The sequence below is a fragment of the Scatophagus argus genome, chromosome 20 (genome assembly GCF_020382885.2).
Source record: "Scatophagus argus isolate fScaArg1 chromosome 20, fScaArg1.pri, whole genome shotgun sequence".
NCBI lineage: Eukaryota > Metazoa > Chordata > Actinopteri > Scatophagidae > Scatophagus > Scatophagus argus.
The window spans coordinates 19,149,609-19,172,200 of record NC_058512.1 but is presented as its reverse complement, the minus strand read 5'-3'; the positions used below and the strand labels follow the sequence as shown (position 1 = coordinate 19,172,200).

General features: G+C 38.8%; 1 protein-coding gene across 4 annotated transcripts in view; it reads right to left on the bottom strand.

Annotated features, from left to right (window-relative positions):
* LOC124051386 (ras-specific guanine nucleotide-releasing factor RalGPS1-like) overlaps positions 1-22,592 on the bottom strand; it is a 79,928-nt gene that overhangs the window by 11,394 nt on the left and 45,942 nt on the right. For 3 of the 4 annotated variants that reach the window (XM_046374702.1, XM_046374701.1, XM_046374703.1), the window contains 3 exons: positions 8,735-8,872; positions 8,296-8,389; positions 5,327-5,394 (listed from right to left, as the gene is read on the bottom strand). In XM_046374702.1, the coding sequence (XP_046230658.1) occupies positions 5,327-5,394; positions 8,296-8,389; positions 8,735-8,872 (300 nt within the window). Of the gene's footprint in view, positions 1-3,149; positions 4,158-5,326; positions 5,395-8,295; positions 8,390-8,734; positions 8,873-22,592 lie in introns of those variants that run through there. The other variant, XM_046374704.1, reaches the window with a different exon arrangement.

Genomic DNA, 22,592 nt, shown 5'->3' with positions numbered 1-22,592 from the left:
GCAGTGGGGTTGTAACACGTTCCATTTTGAATCCAGTTAAATAAAATAGCCGGACCTCACTTGGGCATTAAAAAGACAAAAACTCCACATACAAAAGAAAAACAAAAATGCTGTGACCTCACAGCAGATGCTGGACATGTCCGGGTGATTGATATGAGCTCTTAGATCATTTCTAAACACATGTGTGCTTACTCAGCTAATTGAACTGCCGCTAAGACATGACAGCATGAATAAATTAGCCAGTTTGTGGTTTGAAAATTCAGTCATGACAAGCTCAGTCACAAGCTTCCCAAAATAAATGATTTATGGAAGATAATCGTTTAGATGCAGTAATATCCTCAGAGGTAATATTATGTGCAACACATTTACATGGAGAGTAGTGTGTAGTGCATGACATTAGTTCATGCCGAATGAGCCAAAAAGCTAGACGACACAGGCAAAACAGCCTTTTGGTGCCATGTTATATAACTCCAAATGATCATCCAGCCAGCACGAAGAGGACGCCATCGGCGCTTATTAGGACACTCAGGTCAGAACATAGAAGCTCATTCAGAACAATGGGTCTCGGCCCCAGCTGAATGGCCCGAGAGAACTCATTCTAATTTATCATAGTGATACATTTTAGTGAAATATAAGCTGGTGTGTCATAATGAGAAAAATATGTCTTCATAAAAATGCACCCTGAGGCGACTTGCTGTTTCCAACCAAACATTTCAGACTTGTGCTTCCATCCTAAATGATGCACTGATGTCCTGTGTATTAAAGTGACTGCAGTACAATCAATCGTGTCCAGTCAGTCCAGTGACAAGCACTTAAGGTCCCTCTAGAAAGATTAATTCCAACAAAGGGTGGGAATTATGCACAATTGTGTTACAAGAATTAGAAAGAAACAAAGAGAGAGAGAAACAGAGAATAGCAGTCACTATGGTAACCACTACAAACAAATTCCATCATGTGGTTGGCCAGCCCGCGAGACATGAGACTATGGAAAAAGATCAATGTCTTCAGTCCCTGAGGACACTGCTGTGGAATGGCTGACATGTTGCTGCTGTTAGACTGCTATTAGCTGCATCGTTAACTTGCTCATGGGACATTTTAGTCAGCAGTTAGGTCTATATGAGTTTGAGCTCAAGTAAAGAATTAACTTGCATGAGTTAATGTGTCTAAAAAAAAAAGCTAATGTACTGTAGCTCCAGTTAGCTGATTTCCCTCATTATGAGGTGCACTGTATTATGAAATTACAGCATTTCCAACATCTACCACAAATTACAGCATTTCCAAAGTCTAACACAAAAAGACTATTGTATTTATTGGGTTTCCTCTGTGCCTTCTTCTGATAAATCCTTGTAAAGCAAAGAAAACTAAATAAAAACACAACTATAATGTTATCACCCTCATAAGCCATCAACAAATTTAGTTGTGCAACCAGGTGCTTTCGGTGAATGAGCAGTTTACGGAAAGCACACTGATTGGCAAACTGATAAGGTTGATAGATAAAAAAAAGGTTGAATAGCAGTCTGGTTTCTTTATCAGAGAAATTATCAGGTACTAGGATGTAATAGCTCATTACTGATTACTGACTGATTATTATTGTTTTGTTTTTTGATTGAAGCTTAAGGTTTGTAAATTTGTCATTCCACAACAAAGGATTGTACAATGAAATTCAAGGTGCAGTTCCTTTATGCTACTCAAGAAAAAACATTTTTTTGTGGTGGAGTGCGGAGGATGAGTTCAGGAGTCTCAGAGCCTAAGGAATAAAAGCTGTTCTGCAGTCATGCTGGTATGACAGCAGATACTCCCGTATCTCTTGCCAGTGGCTGTGACTCAGGTGTAAGTTCCTTAGAGCTCTGCACAGGCGCCTCACGCTACCAATGTCACTGATGCTTGGTAAAACGCTATCAGTGACATTCCCAGGAATTAAGCCTTTCTGAATGCTACCTTGTGAGCTGGCTGGGATGTAGTTTTTTTTTTTTCCTAGAACCAGTTTTTTAAAGCACTTCATCATGACAGGGCCTGACTGACAACGCATTAAGTGTTTCCACTAGATACTACAGACTTTTTAGGTACAGGGATGATAGTGGTTGTCTTGAAGCAAAAATGGTACCTTATAGAGTTCTGAGCACTAGTGGGGCTACAGAGCAATGCTTTAATGAGCTCTGTATGGTTTATATCATGTCCTCATCCATGTGCTGTGCCATCACGTGGATGAGAAGCACATGGAGGTGATACACATTTCAGTCCACACAGGACAAACAAACTGCTTACTTTGTTTGAGTCAAATTCCCAGATGCATTCAATTTTAATTGAAGAAAAGCAGTGTGTCAGATAAAAAAGCTCTGGCTACTCAGAGAGAGGCAAAGTTCTCCCACAGCTGAAGTAATATTTATATGTAATGTTTGGAGTGAAGGGGATGTTGGTGTGTCCTTCAAAAAGGAAACCTAGAGAATTTGTTGGAGAATTTCTGAGATACGAATATGATTTCTGGACACGTGGATTCTACACAAACCTGCAACAGAGGGAAACCAATCCCACATCAAATGAATGGTGTGGTCCAAATCATAAGCAACACAAGGAAAGTAAAATAAGAATTATTTTGGCTTTATAATCAAAGATTGACCATTAATGATAAACATCAATTTAAGTTTAAAAAAAATATGGGAAGAGACCTTAAAACAGTGATACGCAAAACAGAAAGAAGATAAATCACACATCCACCAAGCCACAGACATGCTGAACATAGTGTGGATCATTTGATATAATATTTTACAACAAATACTGTGATATCCATCCATTTTCTATACCGCTTATCCGTCAGGGTCGCGGGGGAGCTGGAGCCTATCCCAGCTGACTACGGGCGAGAGGCGGGGTACACCCTGGACTGGTCGCCAGCCAATCGCAGGGCCAACACACAAAGACAAACAACCACACACTCTCACACTCACACCTAGGGGCAATGTAGAGTAGCCAATTAACCTAATGTGCATGTTTTTGGTATTGTGGGAGGAAGCCGGAGTACCCAGAGAAAACCCACGCAGGCACAGGGAGAACATGCAAACTCCACATAGAAGGGCCCAGACCGGGATTCGAACCTGGAACCCTCTTGCTATGAGGCGACACTGCACCACCGTGCCGCCCAATACTGTGATATGACTTCTATATTTCTGTATTTTAATTTTCACCAGCAAGTGATTGCCATTTGGTTAATATTAAATTAAGTAAAAGCTAGTATTATAAGAAATAGCGGGAGCTCTGGCTAGTAACTGTTGAAGGAATCTTGGGCACTATATCTCTATATCTTGAAACCACAAGGATGACTGCATGACACATTGAGAAGAATTCATTATTCTACATATAAGACTAAAAATACTATAAATACAACTATAAAACCCTATTGCATCTTGTTCTGCTTCTGGAAGCCTATTGTTGCTGCTTCTGATACTGACCCAATAGCAGGGCTATTAAAAATGATGCATTTTGGCCTATAAATTCTGAACAAACAGTCTCAGAAACAAAATGCCTTTTTTCCCCCTCAGTTCTGTGTATCTAGATGAATTTATCCATATAAGCCATGTCCGTCTGCACTAAACAGTTTTTCCACCATTTAGTATTTCTTTCAAATCTGTTTTTTGTTTTGCTGCAATACTGCCAGGCTGAGGTGAACAAAACAAAGCAGAGAAAACAAACAATTGGTTTTTGATCAGCTTTAGTTCAGCTGATACAAATTCATTAAAATATTCTTAAATCGCCCTTAATACCAATCGTAGGATCAGGTCAGATCATTAATAGTTACTGTTGTTATTTAATGTTTCAACTCTTCCCTTCAGTGAAAAAAAACAAAACATATTGAACCGATAAATAACTAATTACTATTAGCAACTGAATAAATTGCTGTGATATTCTTATTATTTATTTATGTCTGTTAGCTATTCCCCTAATTATATTAAGAAAGGGATGAATTTTTTGACATTATCAGAACTTTAAGTTATCATGGTCATGAAAATGATAAATGACATATGGAGACAGCCGAAGAGCACTGTGTTCTCTTTGATATGGTTCTAGGTTCATCCCTCTTTATTATCCAGACCCACATCCAGCTCTTGGCTTGATCATGCTGCATTACTTCATCTCAGACCGTTCCAAATGCACCACTCCAAATCCTGACACAACAGAATAAAGAAAATTAAGTAAGCTGGCTGGCCCTCAGCTACATGTCTTCATGGAACTTTTCGCTCCCACTGCACTGGCATGTCTGCAAACTGAAGTACAAATGCAGCAGGAAAGTCATTTGTTTCTCTGCAACTTGTGTGTTCACAGTATGTACAGCCTCCTCACCTCCACGATGACTTCAGAGAACACAGAGAGGTGAAGGCAGTTGGAATATAATCAGAAAATGATGGAAATTAAACCAACTAGCGCTCTGTTTTATTTTCCAACTCAATCAAAATATAATCAATCAACTGTTAATACAAACTTGGTGTAATTAACTCAAACTGCAGAAAATCAATTGATTGAGTAATCAATCATTATTCTGCTATTGTCTACTAACTATAGTCAGTCCATATCATCAGTGCAAACCCAACCCAAAAGTTACAAATTAATTTATTTATGGCATGTTGTGAATTCTTCAAGTTCAGACACCTTTATTTTAGAATTGTTATTTTCAAGTCACTGTCAATGTAAATTGTAATATTACCACTGTAATATTCATGTAACATGATTCTGTCTCTGTATTTCATGATGTCGCACTGTTTAGTCAATGTGGCTAAAGCCTGTAGTGGTCACTTTCCCTGCAAGCCAATTCTAAGGGTTATTTGTTTATGTGCGCTCCATTCATTCCAGCTCAGTGTGAGCATCCATATTATATTTCGCTGTCATTTGAAATGGTATTGATGGAACAGACATACCACTCAAAAAGTTTAAAGCACCTAAGATGAACACAATGTTGAACAACACAACAGGTTGCGATTTTCTAATTTTATTAGTGGCAAGATCCTCTAGCTCTAATGAGAAGAGTATATATAGGTTACTTATTATGAAAGCCATGAGTGGTTTGCCATCGTTATCTTCTAACATCTTCTTATGTTTTCTGTTGTATGCAACAATTCATGGGTAACTCTAAGTATATGTTAATAGGTGTAAAGTTACTTGAAGATTTATTGAAAACATCAATTTGATGTTATTACATTTCAATAAAAATAATACAATTTCGTCTAATGAGCCTACTGAAAACAAAGAAAAAAGTAACTTAAATAAACACCTGGTGTGAAATAAAGGCCAAACCACCATGGCAAACTAATGAATGAGTGCTTTAACAAATGTGTCTTACCTGCCAAGTCTTCTTTAGAAGAAGCGATGCGAGGAGAACTGTTGCCAGGTTCAATCTTCAGAGACAGTCTGAAACACACATGGCTTCCATAAGACACACTAGCCCACTGCTGCTCTATGATTAGCTGATACTTACTTCTGCCTGGACAGAAATACTGCTGTGATGTATTACTCAAGATAATTTAACAGCTAGAATTACCTAATCACAGTCCGCTCACCAATCATACTGCAGCTTATACCCATGTCTATCCAGACTATCCAGACAAACATGTATTGAAGACTAAAGGAACTAATTAAATCCAGATTCCAAAATTGGAGATGTTGGGTCAAACAGAATGTGATAATTTGCTACTCTTTTTTGACATATGCTGCTCAGAGGATGAATAATGACAAAATAACTTTGGCAATTCTCTGACCTTAACTCGACTCGAGCTTTAAGAGATATGTTTCAATAACTAATGGATGACTTGCCTTGACATGGCAAGACATTCATAATCTTTTCTGGATTTATCATAAAATTAAGTGAAAGACCCTCCTTGCCGGTAAAGTTAAAGTTGTAAAAAGTTACCTGAAAGTCATCCCATTTTTTAAAAAAAATTTCATCGTGTCTAACAATAGAAAATGGTGAAACACATCATGACATCATGATTTGTTGTTGGTGCCTTCATCATTTTGGATGTCAACTCACCTCAGAGTCACTCTTGATTTAACAGATTATTGACTGACAAAACTGATGACAAGCTCTCAGGACCTGCCCACACACACACTTTCTGCAGAAGAGCTTCTGTCGCATTTCAACTTACTTTCAAACACACAGGTCTGGAAAGTGTATTTCCTCTCTGAGTGATGTCAGTGTGTGTAGGTTAATGGTGCCCTCTGAAATGCTCTGGTCATCCTAAAGCTCCCCATGGGCTGTTTGTCTTTCTCTGTCTTTTCTCCACTTGCACATTTTAGACTGCTGTAGCAACCATTTAGATCAGACATTTTAACAAGGTGAAAATTAACAGACTCAGATATGAGATATGAGTCAGATGACTGATTTGCACCCTCAAAATTCTTCCTAAAATTATTCTTACAATGACAGCCACAATAAGAGATTAAAGACTATTTCAAAACCAACAATAATCTATTTCCAGATATAATAATTAAACCTGAATTTTGGATCTGTTTGACACATTTAGCAACTGCCTGGGAACATAGAGATATTCCTTTCAGGAGCGAGCTACATGGAGAGTGAATATTGGTCATAGATTCATCAGGTGGATACAAATGAATGTTTCAGCTCCCCTCACAGACAACCAAATATTACTTTATCTGTTCATCAATAATCTAAAAAGATATTAAACAACAACCTCCAGAGATGAACCTGAAGCCTAAACTGAAGTTATCTCCATAGACTCACATATTAAAATGTCCAACAACAGAGTTAAACACGTTTAAGATAAGATAAAATGCACGTTATTGATCAAGAACAGAATAGAGTGCAAAAAGGCTTACAGGCTTGTACAAAAAACAGTTCCGAGGTAGTCTGTGTAGCATAGCCAATGTCATCATAATACCTCTTCCTGTATCTCTCTGTGTTATACTGTTTCATCTTCCACAGCCTTAATCAGGGTGTCCAACAATAATATTCTAAAATGCCAAAAAATAAACAAATTGTTAAAAAAAAAAAAGACTACTTTTTCTTTTTTTTATATATTTTACAATTCTTCTTATATGTTTTGTTTTATTTTCATGTAAGTTTTAGGATACTTTCAGGTCTTTGAGTTAAATACAAACGAGTGCCAATAAAAATGGGGGATATTTGTGTCTTGTGCTGTTTGTATGTATTATCTTGTTGAGTTTTGTGAATTTTAAAGGCCTGTATAGAGGCCTTTGAGTAAATAAATTAAACAACCTAAGAGCAAAAAATTATGTTTTGGCTTAAGTCGTGTTACCAATAAGGTGAACCTTTAATGCAGGAAACAGGTAAACAGAACTTACTTGTGGGAGTTAAATCCAAAAGGTTGGGAACTACTGCAGCTTGTCAAGGTTATATTTGACACAGTGTGTCTGAAACATATCTGTGCAGCACCATTACTTATCTTGCTTTCCTTTTGTTTTCTCTTGCTTCTGTAGACGATGTAAGTAGAGTCTTGTAATTCCATGTGGCCTGGCCACCTTCAGGGGTACGACAATTGACTAAAACATTCATATATTCACACAAGCAGGGTGTTGCCCCCGTTTAACAAAGTTTACCAGTACAACATGTGGAAAGATAATCAGCTAACTTTAGCTACTATGAAATAGTAGTCTGTAGCCAAGTGAGGGTGTAGCAATAAAACTACCAATATTGAATACTGAAGCAAGTATGGGTGTCTTTTCAATTTGAGAGAAAAAGAATGTATCATTTCTTCTTTCAAAAGTTACACAACTTTACTTTGAGTCGGCCAATACAGACCCAGTGATTTCATGAATACATTGCTAAAAACGTAATAATTACAACTCAAACTATGATTTATTTATGCATACTTTACATCCCACCCAAAACTGCAGCCTGAAGAAGTGAGAGTATAGTATAACCAGAGACCTGATGATGATGTCCCACTCCCCAAAATAAAGTGCCAAATCCAAACTGTGACAAGCTGTGGCAGCCAAAACTATTTCTGAGCAGAAGACCTAAGACGCTGCCTGAGAAAGTCATCAGTGTCTGCTGGATGAAGGAACTCCCCGGGGAGAAAGATAAAACCAGCTGCCTGTCGTTTTCCATCCTGCTTCCTGTGCATTGACCCCGTCAATTTCACGCCCACCTACGTGTTTCCATGTGCTAGACAAAAGCTCATGTTGTAAGAGTTTTCAGTGAACGTCTTCTTAATTTGGCCTTTAGAGGGCTACAGGAAAGTTGAGGATGGTCAACGACAGAGACCGTTCATCCACAGGAGTGGAATAGGCAAAGGCATTGACATAAAAAGTTATTGAGATTAAACTTACTTGAAGTTGTCATCCTCTACGAATTTCTGGAGTTCTTCTATGTAGCGAACTGACAACAGATACTTCTGGACATGTGGCAGGGTTACCAAGTAATCTGAAGAAAATAAAGATTGGGAGAAGTCACTTAACAAAAGCACTCCATATGATATGCCATATATATTGTATTTTTTAGTCAAATTAAGTTAAAACAACAAAACTCAAAACCAGCAAGTACAAAAATGAGCATTTAAACATCAAAATCAAAATTTTTAATTTGCACTTTCTGTGTTCAGAAAAGGGGAGAATAACACATGCTGTATGTTTCCTATAGCTTTCACTTTGGGCAGTTAAAAAGATGTTTGACGGTTTGATCTAAAAACAGCAAACCAAATATAATGTAATATATATATATATAACATTAGCAAATAGATGATGACAGATGTTGTTACTTCTCTCTTACCATAGTTACATGACATCTGCAGGTCGGAGATGACCCTCAAAAGGTTGTTCATCTGATTGGTCCGCTGCTCTGTCTCTATGATACTGTCCGATGCAGGATAGGCTGAGTCAATGTAGATCATGTCCAACAAGTAGATACCTGGGGGAGACAGCACATAGATATTCACTAAGTGAATTCAAATCAAAAACACATCAATTCATTTTTCATTTTAGAATACATAGATTAAAGTATCCAGAAACAACTCTTTATGGAGAGTGTGTGTGTGTTGGGGGGGGTCACACTATTTCCGCGTGCTAACACATTTTGGACAATGTTATGCTTCCAACTTTGAGGCAACAGTTTGGGGAAGGCCCTTTTCTATTCCAGCATGACTGTACCTCAGTGCACAAAGCCCATAAAGACATGGTTGGATGAGTTTGGTGTGAAAGACATTGACTGTCTTGCTCAGACCCCTAATCTCAACCACATCAAAGACCTTTGGGATGAACTAGGACGAAGACTGCAAGCCAGGCCTTTTCATCAAACATCAGTGCCTAACCTCACTATTGCTCTACTGCATGAATGGGAAGGAATTCCCACAGAAACACACTGTAGAAGAGTAGGAAGCTGTTACAGCTGCAAAGTTGTCTATGTATTTAGAATGCAGTGCCACTAAAGTCCCTGTTGGTGTAATGGTCAGGTGGCCTAATATTGCCCCAAGACCTTTGTGTGTGTGTGTGTGTGTGTGTGCCGTATATGTACACAGAGACTGTGAGAAATAGTGTAAATATAGAGAGAAATGCTGTGATATTGTGAAAGGGTTAAATGTCTGATTTCTGGTATCTATTACCAAGGATATGAAGAAAAAACACAGGGTACAAACATCTGTTGAATCACCACCTTCCTACAGTTTGTCTTAATTACTCTGTACTAAAACATCAGACTAGAAACTCACCCTAAGCCTTAATACTGCACTCCTTTAATTGATGTATTGTACTTTTTGAAAAATATACAGTAAATATACAGTATATGAACACGACAGACAGATTCTCTTTATAGATGTTGCACATTAAATTGCAAAATCTCCAACATATTACTGTTTCAACCAGGAATTAGTTTAGTTGTTTAAAAATCAAATCAGCAACTGAGAAAGATCTTACAAACAAGGACAAACAAAAATCTGACTGATATGTGAGTTGAAATGCCAGCAACAACAGTATTTCTACATCAAATCTAATAACTGATGAAGCCGTTGCAACTAACCTCAACATGCAGCTTTCCAAACTAAACAAATGTCAAAACTTTCAGGGACCATTGATGGACACCATCTTTTCCACTGAAAACCACACCAATCCAAATGGTTCTAATAGGGTTGGCTGCATAGGAGAAGGGTGGCCCACCACAGTCAGTGGCAAGAGTCAGAACTCTGTGAGATAATAAGCTTTCATTAAGCAATTCATTTACATAATATGGCATGGTGGTTTAAGATGGTTACCTCATATCAGTGACATCCCTGTCTGCATCTGATCAGAGACCTGCTTATGGACAAAGTTACAGTTGGGAGGGGCAAAGACGCTTGAAGACGAAGGCCAGATGCCCAGATTATGCCGATTACCGTATAACTTCAAAACGAGAACTGGAGACACCCAAAACGCACCCATACACTCCAAACCATGCAACTATAGATCATTTAAATCAGTGCTCAGTGGTGTTTAATGTTTACTGGCTGGTTCATTTCCATTCTCTTCAACTTATAACAGTGCTTTGTGAGTCAACAGTGAGTACCCAATGAAGGTTTTGCCCTCATTTCATATTCATACCATCACAATGCTGGCAGCTTTGTTTACAAGTAACAAATCTACCCTCTGATGTTGAAGACATAAACTTGTGGTCACACAAAAAAGCCAACAGCATTTTTTCCTTGAATCCTAAACAAAAAACTGTAAAACCAAGATAGATGAATAACTGATAATTTTGGTTTCCTCGTGACTTTAACAACCATTTATAATAAATGGTGAGGTTATATAACATTTGTTTAGTACTGCTCGCGATGGCTGAGAAAGCCTACCACAGTACAAGATGGCAATGCTCAAACAGATGGAGAAAACATGCTCACATATTTAGCAATACTACACATGCACTGCATTAAAAACATGCATGCTCATGTTTATTGATGACATTTGTATTTCAGACATAAATACCAGCAATCTATAAATTTTTTTCACTTTGAATGCAATATTGAAGAGGAGATGATAATGGGAAAAAAAACATGCCCTGATTGTTGTGTTTGCAAATGACATGACATGGATTTCAGATGATATAGGACCATGGGTTATATCGAGACAGATTTCACAAATGGAAGCACAAGTCGCTGTGGTCTTGGAATTTTTCTAACAACTAACTTTCTCTGACGTTTAAACAGAAGTTTAAACGAGTTAACTAATCGAAAAAAAAAACCAAAGCAAGCAGTCAAAATTGAGCAGTTTGAAAGTCGTAATCACATTGTGTAACTGTATTGTAAATGCTAGCACCCACATGGCAGACGGATGGGTAACATCTTAGCCACAAAGCACCATTTGACTAGGAAGATGTGACTTTTCAGTGAAAATGAAATGTCAATTCATAATTTAAATGTAACTATAAAACAAAATAGTATTTCTGGTGCTGACTAGTGAGGATAGCTAAGTTCAGTAAACTAATGGGGCACATCCCACACATGTCATTTTAATGCCACAAAAGGACACCCAAAGGCAATAAATGAGTTACAGGAGTCCATCTCAGCATCACTAAACTGTGCTAACACTCTGAGGGCTCTGAGAGGCATTCAAGGGCTCTGGTAGTAGCGAAGAAGTATGCAACTTACTGTATCTCATAAACAGTGATTGTTCAGCCCAGTTAGGCTTTAAGGACTACACTGAAAACCCTGAACTAATGACTAACAGCTGCAACTGGAGACACAGCTTAGGTTAGTCACTAGACTAATTAGTATACAGGAACAGATTCCATCCATGTAATCATTTTTTGTAGAATGTAAATGTACATCTCCCCTGATTGATGTTACATTAAAGTGACAAAGTTGTTGGCTATATTCTATTATCTTTAACAGAGGTACCATCTGTAAAAAAAAAAAAACACACAAACAAAAAACACCGAACTCCAATGGAGTTTTCCCTAAAACATATATTTAATCAATAGTAAAAGTTGTAAACCAGCAATTCTTACTCCTACTTAAATCACATCACAGACACATTGTTACTGACAGATCCATAATATGCTTTACTTGATGTCACTTAAGTCAAATATTGATTTGGTGCTACTGATCACTAAATCAACCAATCCCCCATCTGTTACTCTGTGGAAATCTCGTCTTGTTTGATGTTGTTGCAGTTTGATCAACGAAGAGCAGATGTGGAGGCTGTACAGAGTCACATCTCCAGCACAGCAAACAGAAACACTACACTTGTAGATAATGTTTAAGGCAATGCAACAAGCAGCAAGACCACCAAGACATGAAGCTGAAGCTCACTTTTGTACACTGGTACCACAAGTGGGTACTACATGCAGGCCTCTCCAGGCTTAATAAAACCAGACCTACAAGGGTCCTTCTAAGATTTACCAAGGATTTTATTATGCACAAGGCTACTATAACCTGCAGTAAGTTTTAATGAACATTTAACAGGAGGAAAGAGATGTTGAAATCTTAACATGTCAGCATGTATGGGCTCGAGATCACAGAGCTTCTCTGAAATAGCCATTACCTCAGTTCTTCCTTAAGGCTGCTGCATGTCTTATGTGGTGGTTACCATGGACTGAAGCATCTTACATACAAATAAGATGATTTTAGTGCATCTTGTACTTAACATTTTAGTCTATGCACATAACCTGTGGTGTCTTTACATTAGGGGCTGCTGGAGCCAGGCCTCACCAGATGTCGCTGTCGACTACTGCATGACATGAACATTATGTACATATTATGTACATTAATTAGAAACGATAATGGCAGAACTGTCCTGCAGATTCCTGTCGATCATGACTGGACCTCCTGCTGCGGTCCTGCCGTCGTCCTGCTCAAAACCTACTGCGATTACTACTATTTAGTCATAATCTGATTTAATTCTGTCACGACTCAATACAGCTACTACCATTATTGTTACTACTATTGTTATCAAAATCACCATAATACCTTCTGTATACTTCATTGTCATTATCATTATCTACATTTCCGATACTTCTGGTATTATTAGTGCTGCTATGCATCTCTGCTTGTGTGCTCCTTCTCTCACACCCCACCCCCTCTGCCTCTCTCCCTTGCACTCTCTCTCTCTCTCCCTCTCTCTCAACCCAACCGGTCAAGGCAGATGGCCGCCCATCTTGAGCCGGGGTCTGCTCCGAGGTTTCTGCTTTCTAAAAGGCAGTTTTTCCTCGCCACTGTCGCCAAGTGCTTGCTCAAGGGGGAATGTTGGGCTCTCTCTATTTACAATTTAATTAAAGAGTTTGGTCTAGACCTGCTCAAATTGGAAAGTGTCATGAGATAACTTTTGTTGTGAATTGGCACTATATAAATAAACTGAATTGAAAAAATTGAACTGTAATGCATTCCAAATATCTCGCTATATTTGTTGAATCAAAGTCAGGACAGCTCCTAACAGTCTTCCTTTTGTGCGCAAGTTAACAGCTGAAAACTGTACATGTTAAACGTGCTTACAATTATGAGATGTAGGGCCTGATCAGGATCGCCCCATGCTGTTAGAAGGTAACACTAATCAATGTGACATATGTCAGGACTTTGTCAATGGTTTCTTCAACCAGCAGCTAGCTGTTATGTCAGCTACCACTAGCAGGGTAGTAAAATGTTCTGAAAATGTTGCTTTGGATGTCTTATAACAGTGACAGTTTATTGCTTAATAAGTTTAGATTTGTAATTTGATGCTGTACAACAACGTAATCTGTAAACTCATGTTATTGAAAAATACCACTCATATTCTGTCTCCACCTCTGCTTACTCCTGCCCCATGTTACATTAATGCATGCTTGTGATTTAATCAATGAGGTGCATTTGGATTTGGATTCACCGAGCAAGTACTTTGCACTTCAGCTTTTGTGCGCCACCAGGCTTTCTGCACCAGAGACGCCACTGCATATACCAACTGCATGTCAATCACCATTAGCTTTTGTTGGTTGGTGAGCTAATTGCTCATTAAACCATTAAGATGTCATTAAGACTTGCCCACACATATAAAATTTGGTCACAGTTTAGGAAGCATTTCGGCCTGCCAAAAGCCTCCTTAATGGCACCTAATGCGTCAAACCACCTCTTTTCGCGCATGGCATGAGAACGGAATAAGAGTTGTTAAAGATCTGTATATTGAGGGGGTTTCTGCATCATTCGCTCAACTGTCAGGGAAATTTGGCCTACCCCAGTCATATCACTTCCACTATTTTCAGAATAGGGACTATGTCAGAAATGGTTACCACCTTTTCCTGAGCTACCACCTGAGACACCCCTAGATACTCTCCTAGCCACAAAGCCAAGTCATAAGGGTGCCATCACTAGGATCTATGACACATTGCCACATCCCTCTCTAATGATCTGTGGAAGTCAGTTTTAGAGTGAGTACACTCATCCTCCTCATGTAGTAGATATGGCGTTATACAATTTAACATTGTTCATCGTGTCCACTTAACCAAGGCCAAAATTTACCTCAATACCGATCCAACATGTGACCGGTGCAAACCTGCACCGGCGACCTTATTGCATATGTTTTGGACACGTCCTTCTCTTCACACACTCTGGATAGCAATATTTACCTCCTTGATTGAGGTTTTTCATATGATTATTGATCTACACCCTTTGATAACTGTGACTGGCCACCAAATATGTACAATGTCGTGGCCTTTACTACCTTATTTGCGTGTCGCCAAATACTATTAAATTAGAAGAACTCTAAGCCCCCATCCCATGTCAGGTGGATCAGGGACATTATGTTTCACCTTAAGCTGAGGATGATCAAATTCACTTTGAGAGCTAATAAGGCACCTATTGCGTCAACTGCCTTTTCTGATTTACTTCAACAACATTACTGATGTGTCAAACTGGGACTAGTAGAGTATATTTCTGCATATTCAAGTGGAGACTGGTAACTTAAACCAATGCTGTGTCTTATTTATTTATTTTGTGGTTTGTGTTTTTTTCCCCCTCATTTTAGTTAGTTTTTTTTTTTTTTTTACCTTGTCCTACTCTTTCTCTGTCACAATATTTTCTCGCTGGTATTTTCTTCTTCACTCCTGTGACTTTAAAGTTAGTTAGGGAGTAGAGATGCACAATATATTGGGATGATAAATAACTGATAAAAACTGTGTGAAAAAGACAGGGTGCAAACAGTCATTTGTGCTTGCAGTGATATCCAAACTTGGGCCCAGTCTTGCTTGTTCATCAACAGCATGGGCGTATATTAAGATGGATGACATGTTTCCATTTCTTCTCTCTATAAAAAAGTGAAGTCATAATATTCCAGTGACAAGTGATAACATCTTGCACAAAGCCAACGACTGCACAGTAGTAATCAGGTAGTAGAGCCATGTGATGGAATTCCCACCCATACTACACCTGCCTGAATCAACTGCGAGCAATGCTCAACTGTCAATCGTGACATTTCTCCCTGTTTTTTATAACATTAAAGAACTAATTAAAAGCTGATATAGCTGATATAAAATGTGGAACATGGGGACTAACATAGTATTTTATAGGGCTTTGGAAAAGACTAGAAGCACAGATGGAAATTCTGGGGAATGTGCTTTCATAAAAGTTACAGGACTCCAATAAACTGAGGAGCACACCCATACTACACCTGTGCAGACTGTGCCTGTTTAGTGAAATTTTTAAATACATCAGTGTATTTCACTGGCCCAAGATTTACTGTCACTGGCGTTGAATGTGGGGGGTGGATTTGGCTTATTCAGGTGCATCCCACAGATTCTCGATCTGGTTGGGATCTGAGGAGTCTGCAGGCTCTTGTGGTCCCTGAGAAATTCCTGAGCTGTTTTCAAAATGTGACAGGGTGCATTGTCAAGCTGGGGGGAGGCTGCTATGGAAAGAAATGTTGCCATGCAGGTGTGTGTGTCTGTGTCTCTGTGTGTGTGAGTGTGTGTGTGTGTGTGTGTGTGTGTGTGTGTGTGTGTGTGTGTGTGTGTGTGCGTGTGTGCGTGTGTGTGTGTTTGTCAGAGCCCAGGGTTTCCCGGCTGAACACTGCATTGTAAACATATGAAGGGTCAGGTTGCCTCTCACATAAGTGAGAGCAGTGTTTATGTCAAAGCTGACATTACCTAACATTAATGTAATGTAACTTCATAAACAGTTACACAGCTTTATGTCTGTCGTCGTGCCATCTCACTACATACGGAGAAGGCAGGCTCAGTACATTCAACAAAATGCAGATGGACAAAGCAGAAGATGCAGGGAAGGTGAGTTTTTACAGAACTTCCTATGGGTTGCGTGTGTTCATGGGGGCAGCCGTGGCCTAGAGGTTGGAGAAGCGGCTTGTGATCAGAGGGTCACCGGTTCGATTCCCCCACCGGACGGGCAGGAAAAATTTGGGTGTGGTGGGGTGATTAATGTGAAAAATATACCCTTTGAATACAGAGGTGGCAGATCAGAATGTGTCTGTACAGGCCATTCCAGGAGGCAAAGACAAATGACCCATTTTAAATAGCTGTATTTAGACTGCTATAGTGCTTTTATTTTGTTGTTTAGGTCAGAGGGCTTCTTGGTTCAAGGCCACATTGTGGTAAACCCCTTAAATCTTGTTGCTATGGATACATGTAACCATTTGATCATCACATCTTATTTCAGTTAATTACAAATGTCCAGCCATTTGACAGCTTATATTTAGCAAAGTGCTTTTTTAAAAATGCTTACTTAAAATAAACTTTAAAATAACGACGTGAAAAAAAACATTTTAGTTTGTAATAAAGACTTTTTTATCCCAAAATCCTCACATTTTTTTTCAGTTAATTAACAGGAAAGAAATAAGGGGTGCGACATTTCACTCTGCTGTATTATTTTAGCATCACATTCTGATATATTGTAAGTGAAAAATAACAAAGAAATGCATGTACCCTGTGTGCTCTAATTTGTTTTACTCTAGTGTTGGATTTCTTGAGCATTGTGGTGACACACATCTTCAGTAGCACAAAGGAGACATGCCCCACAGGGGGTCTGGCATCGGAGAAGTCAGAGGTCATGGAGCAGAGGTCAGGGGAAGCCTGACATGCTGCACCCACATTGAAACAGTGATACATGAGCAACTGGGACGCAAACACATAGCGATTTACCTGTCACTGTCCTGCTCCTCAGCTCTGCTTCACTCTCAGACTCAGATCAACTAGCAGGAATCAGTGAGATCTCATCTTCTAAATGTGTGTTATTTTCCACGTCAGCTTGCTGCAGTGTGTTGAACGTCAACTTTTGCCATACTGCTCAGTGTGTGGTCCGGCTGCCTCTTCAGAGGCCAAACAATGCTGTTACTGCTGAACTGGAAAAGGCCAAACCTTTTCAACTAGCAGACAGTGTCTACACAAGAGCTGTATTACAACAAAGAGCTTAAGCACAGGCAGCCAGGCCTAAACAGTGGCCACCAGTGTTTGTCTTGTGCTTTGTCTTTACTTGACTTTAGGAAGACATGTGAAGTTGTTACATGTTTTCTCTTCAGGGTTAAAAGTCACTGCTGCAGGGCTGATTTTTTCTGTTCAGCTCTGATCAGGCTGGAGACTACATCACCTCACAGCTACACAGAGCTGCTGTCATTTAGAGAAGTCTAAACGTGTCAGGTTCAGGAGCTTTACAACAGTTAAGTAGTTGTAGTGATTCTTCATTTACTTGCTTTAGTTAATGTTGACTTTTAATATAACATTTGTTTTAAAGCTGAAATCTGTAACCGATGTGATCACATAAGACTAAGGTGTTGACATTGATGAATGACATGTAGCAAAAAGACATTAAGTAGAGCAGAAAATGAGTCAGAAAAAATAATCTTTGTTCAAATAAAAATGCCCATAATCAGTGTCAAACTCCAAATTTTCTATGGTTTTTCTCTCTCTCTCAACCTAACCGGTCAAGGCAGATGGCCGCCCATCTTGAGTCGGGGTCTGCTCCGAGGTTTCTGCCTTCTAAAAGGCAGTTTTTCCTCGCCACTGTCTCCAAGTGCTTGCTTAAAGGGGAGTGTTGGGCTCTCTGTATTACAGTTTAATTAAAGAGTTTGGTCTAGACCTGCTCTAATTGGAAAGTGTCATGAGATAACTTTTGTTGTGAATTGGCGCTATATAAATAAACTGAATTTAAAATATGGTATGAGGATTTATTTTCGGCTTCCTACCAGTGTCTTTGGGTTTTGGAATGTTGGCCAAACAGGAATCTGAAACTGATTCAGCGGCTTTGGTAAATTGAAATGGACAATTTTACTTATGTATGTGAAAATTAAAGCAGGGATATCTCCACTCCGAGGTGTGTGTTCCGAGATCAGTCAGAGTCTCAGTTGTGATGTTTCCCAGTCAGCATGGAAAACTGCTTCTGAAACCGTAGGTCACGTTTGGTTATAGTGTTTAGAGGGTTAAATCATGCAAGATTCAGTTTTGGCTGTATAGTCTTCTCTGAAATATGATAATTCTATATGATAACTGTAAAGTCTTTCTATGTAGTTCATTTATAAAAATGCTTCTAAACTGTGTTATACACTAAGGATCTCTGTTTCAGGACAGTCAGCGTGAAGTTACTTTCATATTGCAAAATCTGCACAGATGCCCATAGTTTGAGGACATTTTCAGTCATCTAGCTATATAGCTGTTAACATGAAACAATGTCCAAAATAGACATAAGAAAAAATTAAATCTCACCAATGCCATGTGGAAAATTCTGATTTAAATATTTAAAGAACTGAAGTTGAAAGGAAGCAGGAAACAAAGCTGGAGGAGGCTTCATTATTAATGATTACACACCAAGTTTACGAGATGTGTGCAGACTGCCTTATTGCCACCATATAAAACTGAAAAGGCTCAACTGATGAGGATAAGATGGAAACCAGTTGTGGAAATACTGGGCAGCACCTCCGGCAGTTCTCCAAAGCTGCATTTCTAATGATGAAATAAACAACACTACAAGTCTGAAACCTCCCTACTGGCTGACGTATGACTGCAAAGTTCATTATACATCTCATAATATCACGTGCTGAATGGCATAAAAACTACTGAAATGGTGGCATGTTATATCTCTAGTTGTTACGACATGTTGCTGACAGGACAGAACAATTGTAATTCTGTCAAAGACGTCTAGAAAACAAATGAAAAGCCAATAAAATTGTGCTTTCACTGATAAAAGAAGACAACGTGCTGCTTATTACAGAAACTACAAATCCTTTCCCAGCTCCAGTTTGACAACCCTTCCCCTGTGTACTGCATTTTTGTCCAAGCTACACCCAAATTCCACTGAGATATACTGGCTGTCCATGATATCAGCTGTGCTGGCAGCTTCAGCCTAAATATTACATGAGCATAACACAACACAAAATGTTTAACAAATATTTGCCTATGATGTCATTGTGTCAGACACGAGTGTGAGGTGTAATGTGTTTCAGCTGTGCTCAGCCTGCAGACTCTGAGGACTCTGTCTTCCTAATTTTCTGACGCATAGCAAAGGCCAGTCACAAAGTGTCTGCCACTTATTACACCATTCACACTGGGCTGGTGCTCACAATACATGATGCTCCTTTAACAAAAAAATAAATATATATTGTCTCTTGATGTGATAACCTGGGAAATCTGTTACGGGATGGAGCTGCTGCCACACAGCAGTTACACTTGTACTTATTACACAAAAATTGTTTTTTCGACATATAATGTATCACCCATTTGTCGATGCACGCTTAATTTTATGCAACTCACCGTGATTTTATAAAATTTGCATATTTAATGAGCTGTTTGGTCTTTTCAGTTCAATCCCACTGACATCATTTGCCACTGTATTCAGTAAGTACTGCCCATAGATCAACCTGTAAATGTTATCATTTCAAGATGATAACAATTACAGGTTAAGAGTTATTATAAGCAAGATAATTCATTAAGTCTGTGCAGGCACATTCAGTCCCACTGTATATAAAACTGATCAGCTGTCTACTTAACATTTGAGCCAGGGTGTGCCATGGGGACAACGTTCCCCCTAAAATCACTGGCCTGTGTCTTGAGATCATTTCCAATGTCGTGCTTACATCTGATTTACAAAAAATGCTGAGCACAGACAACTTCGCTTAAACAGGTATTATGAGTCCCATTCGTGACTTGCACACATGTGATCTATAAAGCTCAAATCCTCTTAAACTGATGGCTTCTTCCTTGTGCCTTATATAACATCAGCACAAATGAGGGTTTAGTTATGAAAGGCCATGGACCAAAAGAGAAAATCAAACTTGTTGAAAGACAAGATCACGGAGACTGAGGCCAGTAGTAGATTAACAAACAAAGCCAAACATGGAGCTTGGGGGTTTGTTGCGGCTATGCGTTGTTTGTAAAGCTCATGCAAAGCTCACCACAGGTTTGGACGCGTCCCAAACAGCAAGATATATATACAACCAACAGGAAAACCCCTTACATCAAGTCTACGCTTTGAGATAAGTTCCTCAATGCAGTAAGTGCATTTGGTTTTAAGTAATACTTAAATTTAAAATTCTGGTTTATAAAAGAGGCCCCAGTTTCTCACTTTTGCAGATGGATGTGATGTGATGAATGTGCATCACATGAAAGAGTCCATATGGACTGCCAAAGATGTTTTAAGGGAGTGAAATGAGACAATTTTGAAAAAGTTTGCAAGGGTAGCATCTTCTAGGTGTTCAGCTAGTAAATGATCTAGCGTTAGCTACCATAATTCTGCCTGGCAAGCTATAGCTACTGACTGAAAGGTAACAAATAAAAACAATAATAGGTGGAATCTCTTAATTATACTTCAAAGGAGCAGTGTATCCAAAAAAGGAAATTTGGTAATTCACTTAGCTACTTACCCCTGTGACGATGAAAAGTCAGATGAAGATTCTTAGTCCACTGAGCATTGCTGGATATTAGTGTAAAACCTATCCCATCTGAAATGGGTGCATGGGCACTTATATTGACTTGGATTATGCCAGATGGGCTGTAAAGAGCCATTTGTGCTGTTTTTAACCTTTAAATGTGTTTTGGTGTGATGCTCCACAAATGTTCTGTGGACTTAGAAACTGCACCTGACTTTCCATTGGCATGGTGGTGAGTAGTAACAACCGAGTTTTCATTTTTGAGTTAACTGTCCCTTTAAGTACATTGCATTAAAATTGAAATAACTTAACATGCCCTGTGAGTTTGTGTAATTATAACATTAACTAACATCAGTTCATCTCCTGCGACTGAGAGCAGCCAACAGATTTCACTAGATAACTTCTGACATCGTCATCCTGAATTATCAAACATGATTTACCAACAGCTTTTCACTGCCTATTGTATTATATAAACTCCTGTATACTTACTTGATATTTAAATAGTTATTTATACGCCTACCAATTACTTGCAGTTTTTTAATGAACACATATCGTTCAAAAAGTGCATTCAGCGCTCTGATTGGATAATCTGGTGATGGTTTGTCTTCCATATGTTCTGTCATGGTGGCATCTCCACTCATACTAATCCTGCAGAAATGCAAAATGCATTAGTTCCTGTATAGCAAAACATTCTTCTCTTTAGAGATTAAACAAATGTCTGCTGTTTAGAGAAGTAGACTAAAAATCCTTTATGAACTAATGATAATTTGAATCAGTTGATGATTTAGTAGCCAGCAACAGAGAGTTAACTCTGTTGGTTGCAAGAGGAAAGACAGTTCACAGCCCACTGCTTCTTCCAGACTACCTGCTTCCTAGCAGTTGCAGCTCCATGAACAAGAAGACAGAAGCTGGAGAGTAGTCACATGCTAGGGCTGGTCCTCCTTTATGAAGCACAGAAAGGAAAAGACACGGGATCGCATGACGTATTCAAGTCATTACAACAAGTCCCAAGAATTTCTCTTTGATAACAAACACGCAGGAAGACTCATAACAAAGAAAAGAAGAATTACAGTTCCTGTTTTACACTCCGCTGCATCTGAATGTGCTCTGGGGCATGTTTCAACTTTGCATGATGGGACTTCGACAGTGAGCATCATAATATTTCCTTTAGTGGGGTTTGAATTGGCAATATTAGTGACTGTTACTGCGCTGCAGAGCTTCTTAGTTTCTTTGATGTTTTTATCAAATCAAATCGAGCTACATGAGAAATGTTACATCAGAATTTCCCTGTGAGAGTTTTTGTAACTAAAAATAACGACACAAATCAACTTGAGCTTCCCTTCCCACAGAGTGGAGTTTGTCCAAATGTCTCAAAGGACCCTCTAACTCTTCTAATCTCTCTGAGACAAAGGGCAGGCGTTTTTTTTAATCCTTAGATATAAGCCTATCATAAATTTTGAGTTTGTGAGCATCGTGTACAATTAAAAACAAATACAATGAGTCATTGAACACTTGTTGAAAATGTTTGTCAGGTGTTATATAACCAGTAATTACTATGACAACATAACAAACTGTATCCAGACTCTTCCACCTCTGCTTTTGGCAAATTATTTAAATGGACAGTCTCTGTCCTGTTAGACGTCTCAGCTTAAAGAGTCTAATTAAGAACCATATTACTGGCTGGAGAACTATGTCTTTCTGTTCCTATTAAAATCCAGCAGTCGGAAATTGGCCAGGAATATTATAGACACCCTTTTTATTCATTTTTTAGTCTTTGCTGAACCAGAGGAAAAACAAACAGAAAAAAAAAAACTTATGTAAATCTCTCCCTT